The 10,353-nt window shown below is 56.9% G+C and overlaps 1 protein-coding gene across 1 annotated transcript; it reads right to left on the minus strand.

Annotated features, from left to right (window-relative positions):
• Positions 1 to 3,067: 3,067 nt before the first annotated feature.
• On the minus strand, positions 3,068 to 10,353 carry ECHS1 (enoyl-CoA hydratase, short chain 1). Its single transcript, XM_004265692.3, has 8 exons — positions 10,188 to 10,353; positions 8,818 to 9,015; positions 8,216 to 8,343; positions 7,285 to 7,384; positions 5,958 to 6,062; positions 5,369 to 5,488; positions 4,191 to 4,258; positions 3,068 to 3,220 (listed from the first exon to the last, which is right to left on the minus strand). Exons 1-8 carry the CDS (start codon positions 10,273 to 10,275, stop codon positions 3,155 to 3,157), a joined length of 873 nt encoding a protein of 290 aa, XP_004265740.1. The 5' UTR covers positions 10,276 to 10,353; the 3' UTR covers positions 3,068 to 3,154.

Here is a 10,353-nt window from a genome sequence, read left to right on the forward strand (position 1 = left end):
ATCTTTTTAGTAGGAATATAAGAGGGAAAAGCCAATTTTATACGGATAGATGAGAATGCAAGGTCTCAGCTTCAGAAACAAATCAAAACCCCCAAACAATATGGTGCCAGAGGTCAATTAACTCAAGAGGGAGTGGAGGGCTCTCTGGAGCTTGTGGTCCTTGAAGTCCTGCTGGGGTTTGCCTTCAACCCCGCCACCCACAGCAAAGCACGCAGTCACACCACTGGACAGTCCCCAGTCTCCCCAAGTAGGGGCCACCACGCAGCCTGAAGAGAAGATCCTGTTCCCTGGGCCTGGGGCTGCGGCCCCGTCCCTGCCACGTGCTGGATCCCAAACGACCCTGTGGGTGCAGACCTTTGAGACACACACACTCTCATGTACGGGTTCCACGTCGAGCCCTTTCTCGGCTTCCGGCTGAGCTGCTGAGACAAGGGTACCCGCGAGTCTTAGATGGGCCCCTCACAACTGGCCCCCCAGCACTTGGAGCTCTGTTGTTCGGAATCGGTTATGAAGGTCACCGCCCAACGCGTGTGAAAGATTAAACTAATGCACGGACTTTCTCAACTCTAAGGTTTCCTGCTGCACATACCTCTGCTTGTTCATTCTAGATGGCATGTCACTAGTGCAAACCCCGGTTACACAGCTTTAATAAATGGGGTTCCCACCTCTACTGCCATGAAGACCGCCTGGCTGGGCCCGGCCTTCCTGACCCCAGGGGAGAGCCTGATCTCGTGGTCCCCTTGTACCTACTCCCTTGCCCACCGTTCAAGGGCGACTCCATCAGAACTCTGTCTGCTGTCTGGGGAGGGTCTTGTGCCGTAACAGAACCACTGCGCCCTTCTCAAACTCCCGACCACAGCACACACTGCAGAATGACAGGGCCTGGGCGGAGACTGCAGAGCTAACCTCCCCAGGCAGACGGTCAGCAGAGCAATTCTTTTTGGGCCCCCCAGCTGCGCAAATATGACCAGAGCACAAGGGCGAGTCATTGAAGGTGCTGGGCGGCCAGAGCTCCACTGGCCATCTCAGCTCTTCCTCAGATGCAGGTGGGTCTCTCTTGGGTGTTCAGCATGGGTCCTGGGTAGGGGGAGGGTACACACTCTGGGCCCAGCCCTGCCCAAGGCCATGACTGCAATCCCACATTCAGAAACCTCCGCTGGGCAGGCTGGTCAACAGGCTACCTGCCCATGACTGGCAGCAGGACAAGGTGGAGGAAACGCCTGTACCAGGTGCTCAGGTCTTCACTGGGTGGCGGCTCCCGGAGGAGGGCTCTGAGGCCCGATTCCCAGCAGGCAGGCGCATGTCTCACCGTGCAGCGCTTGCTTAGGCAGGGCTCTGCCCTGGGTTCTGAGCAGCACCCGTCATGCCGACAGCTGAGGCTCTCTCTGCAGAGCAAGATGGATGGGGTGGGGGTGGGGGCACAACGAAGCCAGCAGAGCTCACCCCTCACCTGGCCGTCTGTTCACCTGCAGCTGCGTTGCAGTGGGCACCGCACCAAGATCCAGGGGGATCCTCACGGTGCCGGCGTTCGCTCCCAGAGGTGCAGCTGCTCTGGCCTCACCTTGGAGGGTCTGAGGACATTCTGAGGTTGGGGGGCCCTGACCCAGGCCAGTGACTGCCGTCTTCACCTGTGCAGCCCTCCCAGGCAGCAGGAGGACAAGGGCCTTCATCCTGTGCTCCAGGACTCATACGACTCTCCCCCTGGACACCTGCTCGAGAATCTGGTGTAAAATGGAGGGTTTAGAGTTCCGAGCTGGGCTGTGACTTGAGGATTAAACAGCAGACGTCTGGTCGGGGCAGAGGCGTTTCCCGGTACCTCGGTCACTCATTCACCCAGGGTCCTGCAAGGTGCCTGACTGCACGGTGGCCCGGGGGACGCAGCTGGCCCTCCCGGGGATAAGGCCAGCAGAGGAACCTTGGTGTGTAAACTCTACGTCCTCCCACAGCAAAGGGCACTAATCCTGCGCCAGGTCTGGGAGCACGCATTTTAAACCAACGCCCCAGGGATTCCGACACAAGCAGTCCTCACACCAATCTGGGAGCCTCGGCCCCCAGCAGCCCAGCCCCACAGTGCCGCCCTTCCCTTCCAGACGCACTCGAGCTGAAATGCAAGGATTTGTGCAGGGAATGTTCGCTGCACCGTCGCCACGGCGGCTCTGAAATAAGAAGCTGGACACGGTCTAAACATCCAACACCATGTGAACACGCAGATCACGACATACACACATCATGAAATATTTCAGGGCCACTGAAAGGAGTGCTAGTAGGAATAGTATTCAGCCATGACACGAAATGAAACTGTTAGTGCTACAACCTGACGGACCTTGGAAATATTATATTAAGTCCAGTGACAGAAAGAAAGTGGAACAGAGGGCCCCAGGGCCGGGGGCTGGAGTAGGGAGTTAGTGTTGAAGGGGTGAGGTTTCTGTCTGGGGTGATGAAACAGTCTGGAGATGAAGAACACTGTGAATACACTGAATGCTGCGAAAATGTACATTTAAAAATGGGAAAAATGAAAACAAATGCTAGTCAAACAGAAGGATAGGGTGCATTTGTGTGCTAGAAGCAGACGGTGATCAGTGCACCTTGCAGAAACGTGTACGTGGAGAACCATTTCTGTTCAAAGAAAACGGAATTTCACACCGGAGCATGTGTTCATGCATGTGGGCACAGAAAGACACCTGGAAAGGCACGAACGTGTGAACAGTGGTTACCCTCGGAGTGGGACGTGGGTGCCTTACTTTAAGAGCCTTGTTCTGTTTGAATGTTGTTACTGAGAATGACAAGTTTTAAACAGTGACAGAACATTCAAATCTAGCGATAACTAAAAGAAAGGCATAATGTGACCTGAAGTTTGTCATTTAGTCAAGAGCACGTCTCTTTAAAGGCTCAGCAGCGAGGCCATCCCTCTGAGCGGCCACGTCCACCGGCTGCAAACGACACCGCGACCAAGCTGGGGGTCCTCACGAGAGCCGGGTGAAGGCCCCCTGCTGCTCGGGGGGGCGAGAGCCCACACAGCCCCCCAGGGCCCCTCACAGCTGGAGAGAAGCTGTGTGTCACTGACACTGCGTTTGAAAGAGGATTTATTTGTTCTGAAGCTGACAGGCCGTTTTTCCTCTTTAACTTGAGGAGCTGAGGCACAGGCAGCCAGCTCCTACTGGTCCTTGAAGCTGGCCTTTCTCTTCTCCACAAACGCGGACATCCCTTCCTTCCGGTCTTCCTGGTGAGAGAAGGGGAAGGGCAGAGATGGATGGTCACTCTGCGTGGGGTCCAGGCGCCAGGCTCTGCCTGTGTCAGGGCTGCTCCCTGCCCTTGGCCGTCCTCTCACCGGGTTCTGCAGCGGGATCACCTCGAAAACTGTGAATGATCCCAGTTCCCAGGGGCGGCTTGGGAATGGGTATTTTTCCATTAAACACCCCCGCCCCGCCTTTGTGATGGTCATTCAGGAACCACTAACCTATGAGTCGAACAAACTCCCATCTACAGAGAACCTCAGATGCACGTACTTGGGTCATTCACCAAATCATGACCTGGATTTAGCCGCGCCCTAGGCCAGGTGGTGTCCTGAGGGCCAGGAAGCAGGACACGGGAGTCCAAGCTCTGCCTCTGCGTACCTTCCTCTGTGTGCACATACGCACACACGCATGCAGCCACACACATGTGCACACACGCACCTGCACTTCCTCAAGAGCTAAAGCCATTTTTAATCTTTTATAAAACACCTAGATATGACTTTCTGATAATAAAAGATCAGTTTTAATGACTATTAAGAGAATGATTTCCTTTGAGTTACTGGCAGATATCCTAGAAAATAATGCTCCAAGGCTTCAGATTACGACAGTATAATATATTCGAGCCCCATTCCAGGTAACTGGAACAATCTAGGAAAATTATGAGTAAATGGATTGCATTTTAAATACAGGAGTTGCTGTTTAAGGGTGCAATTTGTAAGATCTTTTGTAATAGGAAATAACCCTGTGTAAGTTTCTGTACTTTTGAACTTCCACACACTGTACTTATTTGAAAAAAAATCAATGCTCAGTGATAGAACACATGTGATCCAGTTACAGGGGAAGCTAAGAGTTCTGACCAAAGAGAAATGGTATTTAGTGATAAAACCTATAAGGAAATGCCAGGAACGTCTATGGCTGGACCGTGTGTGATTCTCCACGTGAATGAGGCTTACTTACGGTAGCAAAAGTTGAATAGAAGAGTTTCTTCTCCAACTTAATGCCCTCTGTTAATGTCATTTCAAAAGCTGAAAAAGAAAACCCTGAAGTTAGGAGCTGAGATGCCAGATGTGGGAACGCAGAACATTTTCGTGGAGGCAGGACACACCCTCGGGGACTGATGTGGACTTTGACTTCACCGATGACGTTTAAAGTACAGCCTCGCTGCTCAAATGCACCACCCCAGCCGAGATGCCCAGTGAATACTGCTCCCGGCCTCCCAGTGTCCTGCACGGGGACCTGGATGGAAGGTGGGACGGCAAACTCTGTCCAGTCACGAGAGGGCTGAGGAAGCCCATGACACTGAACTCAAAAACCACGACAAATAATTAAGGACAACACCCAGAAAACAGAACTCTGTGCAGAACAGAGTGAGTCCCGGGCCATCTTTGCAGTGGAGGTGATGCAGGTGCGAGGCTCACGGAAGCGTTTCCTTGGCGGCACCTGTAGCTGGGTCCCTGCGGCCAGCGCCCAGCCAAGGTGACAGGTGCCTTGGGCCTGGCGGCACGTCCCCTCCCCTGCTGCACGCTCCACACGCTAGTGCCTGTGTGAACGCTTTGGCCGAGGCCGGGGGCCTGGGAGGCCGGTGAGCAGAGACGGGGGGCAGAGCGGCTCGCCGCAGGCACACACGGCTGTCCCAGCTCACCGTCCTCTTGAAAGGCGACACGGAGCAAAGGGACAGCCTCACTCCAACGCTGAGAACAAATCGTCATGTTAACACTCTAGCGATTCTGAGGAGGGGCGGTCAGAGCTGCCCCGCCGGCAGAGGGAGGACGCCCAGTCCACAGCGACAGCCGGGAGCATGCTCTCTGCCCCCAGCTCATCCCCGACAGATGGGCGGAGCTGCTGGCCGAGAGGAGCCTCTTCCTCCCAGGTTCCCCAGGTGACCCTTCCCGGGCTTCCCCTGCACGCCAGCCCCCTGCCGCCTGTCCCCCAGGCTGGCCCTGTTCTCGGGTCCTGCTTCCAAGGTGAGCTCAGGCCATTTCAACAGAATTTGTGAGCGAGCAACTAGAAACCAGAACTCTACGAAGAACCAAAATCGAAATACCAAGAATCCTAACAATTTTTGTCGAGACCGGTTAAGATGCATAACTCTGACCCCGCGCTGTCAAGGCTCGCAGCTCCGCTCTCCTCCCTACCTGCGTTCACTGACTCTTTGGCCATCGCTGCTACAATTTTAGAGTTGCTGGCAATCTTTTCTGCACACTTTATGGCTTCTTCCACCAGTGTCTCAACAGGAAAAATTTTGCTTACAAGACCTAAAACACAAAAAGGTAAACAACACGTGGCAGCAGCTGGTTCTCGTTCTCTAAGCCACAGCACAGGCCTCTGGGTGCCGACAAGGCAGTGGGGACACAGGAAAGGGTCCACGGTGTCCCCTGGTAGGGCCGCCACCCTTGGCTGCTGCGGTCACTGGGCTCTTACAGTCACAGGTCACTGAGGGTCCAGGAGAGGGCATGCCTGCGGAGGGTCTTGGAGACCCTGTTGCTGACCTTGGCTCTGGGAAGCGGGGCGGTTTCACTATTGCTCTTTAACCTGCATGCATGTCTCAGTCACTCCTTTGAGCATGTGGTATTTCAAATAAAAAAACAAAGGCAGTGAGTCTCCTGGGCTCCCAGGACACGGGAAAGCTCTGTGCTCATCACCGGTGGGAGGCCCTGGACGCAGCCCTCCCCCCTCCACTCAGCTTCCTGAGGGGGCAGCTCCACGGGAGGCTGTGGCCCGTACCTGCTTGCTTGGCATCCTGGGCTGAGATCCGGTCACCAGTGAGGACCATCTCCATGGCCAGTGACTTTCCGACGGCACGGGTCAGTCTCTGGGTGCCCCCTGCACCTGCAGGGCAGAGGGCTGCTGGGCACGGATGGCTCTGCAGCCAGGATGCACAGACGTGCTGTCCCCAAGTGCCCCAGGGCTGAAAATGGGCCCCTTGGGTGGGGTGGGTGGGCAGAACCCAGGCGTCCAGCAGGTGGGGAAGCCGGGGGAGGCTCCTTTCCACACTCGGGACCCCTTGCCTGGTGCCCTGGGTCCCCTGCACCAGTACCTCTCATGCAGAAGTCAGACTACGGACAGACACAAGGAGCTCGCGGCCCAGGGCCCCAGACCCTGACTCAACCCAACCCAGGGGGCAGCTGGGGGGCAGCCTTCGAGCACGGCTTGCTCTGCTCCAGGTGTGGGACGACGCTCCTCTCTTCCGGGTTCCCGCCTCCCCGGCCCTGCTCCCCACCCCCTCCTGCTCACTCCACGGCCTCTAGCTGGAAAGAGAGTGGTCTGCCCGGTCATCCGCCCGTGGTGAACCCCAGGGCTGCCAGACCGAGCCAAGGAGCCACCTGAGGGGGGCACCCACAGTCCAGCAGACTTGGACACTGCCTCAATGCAGTGGAGACCTCAGGCACTGGGATGGGAAGACCCTGGTGGTCACCCTCAGCTGACCTCAGACACGCTCTCCTGACCCCACGGCTGCTCCCTGCCCAGCCCAGCTGGCTCGGGAGAGGCTCTGGGCTCCAGGCTCTACACCCAAGGCAGAGACCCCGTGGGGACACAGCCCGAAGTCCTCGTCAGGTGGACCGAGGGGCAGAGGTGTCACTGTTGGCCCACTGTTCCTGTCGCCCTGCCCATGGGGGATCTGATTCCCTGCTCTGAACCTGGGTGAGGCTATGGGACTCGCTCTGGCCACTGAAACGTGAGCTCTCAGTGTTGGCCCGTGGTCAGCGTGTTCTCTTCTCTGAGCTGCTGACCAATAAAGATCCAGCGCAGATGGCTCATAAGCAAGACTCTGCGGTTAGAATCCACCATGCGGCCAGCCTTTCCTATTCGTGTCGGACAAGGGACCCAGCCACTCCAGAGGAGCCGGCACAGCTCCGAGGCCCCCAAGCCACTCTCAGCGCTGCTGTGCCCACGTGACCTTAGTGTGCAGACAGGCAGCCACCGTCCAGGCTCACACGACAGCCCCACGTGCTTTTGTCTGACACTGGAACAGCCCAAATGCCCCCAAGATGCGGGCAGATTGTGGACGATGACTTGAAGAACCGATACCAAAGCTACCATCAGTCTTTACCTGGGATGGTTCCTATTAGGATCTCTGGCTGCCCAAACTGGGCTTTCTCTCCAGCATAAATGATGTCACACATCATAGCAAGTTCACAGCCACCACCAAGCTGCAAAACAGCACGAGGTTCCACGGAGGAACCCGGTCAAAAATCACTGCTTATTTGAATTTTCTATTAAAGTGAAACACAGTCTAGGGTACAGCAAAGATTAACACAGAGATGCAAAGTTAGTTAACTGTTCCCACAAATTACCTATACAGTGGATGCCAGCAAACTTTCTGTAAAGGGCCAGACAGCAAATGCTTGCGGCTTTGCAGGTCCTACAGTGTCTCTCGTGGCAACTCCACTCTCTGCCGGGGGGGCTCGAAGGCAGCCAGGAAGGGGAGAACCGATGGCTATAACCTCTGCCCGCTGACCCGCTGACCCCAAGGGAGCTTTACTAAGGAATCGTGAGTTCAAACGCCCTCCTGGCTTCTCTACAGGCCACAACCAGTCCCAGAGCCTCTGAGCTGTCCAGGCGCCTATAGGAGACCCCGATGGACCAAACAGGGGAGGCAGAGCTTTCAACAGTGGTGAAAGAGGTTAGTTTACAGGGCAGTGCAGGTTGGGAAGCCATCAAAACTGCACAGAGAGCCAACACGTGTGCCCTTAACCTTGCCGTGGGGGAAAAGCACTCCCGGGGAGCCTCAGGACTGGGGGGACTTTACTAACAAAGGAATCTGAAGCCCAACAGCTGAATCCCCACTAACACGGCAGATGCTGAAACACCTCCTCCCTTTACAGCTCTTGGCTCTTCAGCGTCACTAGTCAGAAAAGGCCTGCGAGCCTAGGAACGAGACTCAGGTCTCCCCCAGATAAAAATCCGTTCTACTGCACACACACAAGTACAATTCCTTCAGGTGTTCTGAGTGCAAGGAGGTGGCACGGGCGGGCACTCACGGCGTAGCCATTGACAGCAGCTATGACCGGCTTCTTGACCCGAGAGAGTCGGTCCCAGTGGCTCAAGAACTTGCTGGAGTAGCAGTCCTGGAACGTTAGATTCTGCATTTCCTTGATGTCGGCTCCAGCTGTGGTGGAAATGAGGTCCCAGTTACCAGAGCAGAGACCCCACAGCAACAGGTAGCTACTGAGTGTGCCCCGCCCGCAGGCACCAAGGGTTGCAGGGGATGGCCACGTGGACACACAGCTGGGCTGGGGGTACAGTGCAATACGCTGTGATACGAGCTGATGGAGGTGATGCAGACGGATGTGGACAGGAAACAGAGCGGAGGGGGACTCAGAAGAGGCAGGGCTCACTCACTAGTCACCCGCACCCGAGACGTGACTGCCCCTGAACAGACTGGTTTTGCTGGCGGGGCACATTCAATGTTAAACGTCAGATGGGCCCCTCCAAGCAGCCTGGGGTTTGGTCCCCTTTACGTAAGTAAACCCCTGAGTCGCAGAACCTTCCTGATGCATTCACGGAGGTGTAAGGCTGCCTGCCTCATGCCATGGGTGCGACCGCACACCTGGGCAGCCTGCCACCACACTGCCCGCCTCACCTGCAAACGCCTTCTCCCCGCCCGTGAGGACGATGGCCCCCACAGCCGGGTCCTCCTCGAAGGCCTGCAGTGCCTGGTTGAGCTCCATGATCAGGCCATCGCAGAGCGCATTGAGTGCCTTGGGGCGGTTCAGCTGGACCAACCCCACGTTGCTGTTCTTCCCCTTCTTGGCTGTGATGATGTATTCAGAGGCTGCGCCTGGGGGGAGAGGGGAAAAGGGGATGTCCACTCACGGAGGCACCAAACTGGGGGGATGCACCCGTCAGTGGACAGAGTGACCCTGACAGGACCCCTGAGGGCCCCTGCTCAGTCCCTGGTGGCTGCATCATGCAGCTTGTAGCTGCATGGGTGGCTTTTACAGTGCTCTCTGCTTTCACAGATATTGGAACACTTCCTTAAGTTAAAAAAAAACCCAGCAATGAAGAGCAGCCTTCCTTCTCCTGAATGCCTTGGTCAGCGCTTCCCAGGATGCGCACTAGAGACAGCCTGGGATCCTGTAGAAACAAGGAATGAGGAAACGCCTTCTTTAAACAAATGCCAACTAGGTGAGGGCAGTTAAGCTGCAAACAGAACAGAGTTCCAGCCCTGCTGGGTGGACAGCCTGGTGGGAGGTACTCAGGCAAAGGGCAACTGCCAGGGTCTGGGCGGGGGCGGCCCGCTCAGAGCTGGGGCCAGCAATGACCTGGAGAAGAAGGTTAACCAACGTGGTGGCTTCCTTGAATGGGGAATCAGGGATCGCGGTACCTATCCCATGCGCTTGTGGGGACGTGACTGAAATCACACGTGTAAAGGCAGCATGCCTGTCACATACAAGACCAGGAATGATGGCTGGGTACAGGCCAGGATGTAGAAGCGGGTGGTCAAAGAGAACTCAGGTAAAACCCACACGACCTGGTAGCTAGGTCAAGTGGACACACAGGTGAAGGCAGAGGCCGCAGAGATTCTTTCCCAGCGACATCGACATGGCCAAGAGTTCCTGCTAAATGAGGGGTGGGGGGGTGGCGAGTGCGCTCAGGAGAGAGGAGGAGGGGCGCCCGGCTGGCTGGGGTGGGGCAGAACCGGAAAGACACACCCGGGGAGAAGCCGTGGACATGGGGAGGCCTGGGCAGGAGGCACTGCAGGACAGCACGTGCGACCCTTTCCAATTGCAGAGGCGCTAACCGCACGTTCTCTTAAAGTCTGAGGACTTTCACACCGAACGCTGAAATGGCCAGAGGTCTTGGCACTCCGTCCCGAGTCCTCGGAGTTGAGACGCTAGTGACCCCAGGGCTCCGCGAGCTCAGGCAGCAGGTGCTGGGAGGGGTCCGGCCCTGGGATGAGGGCCCGGAGGACCCCCACCGCGGGCCCGCCCCCCTCGGCCCCGCACTCACTGGAGGCGAAGGAGCGCGGCGCGGGGCAGCCGGGCCAAGTGCACAGCAGGACGCGGACGCTAGGCTGCAGGGCGCGCAGGGCAGCCATGGCTCTTGCGTGACGATAGGTCGCTACGGCCGCCCGCCCCGCGGAGCCACCGCCCCCCGGAGCCGCCCCCCGGCCGCA

This window comes from Orcinus orca, chromosome 14, assembly GCF_937001465.1.
Source record: "Orcinus orca chromosome 14, mOrcOrc1.1, whole genome shotgun sequence".
NCBI lineage: Eukaryota > Metazoa > Chordata > Mammalia > Artiodactyla > Delphinidae > Orcinus > Orcinus orca.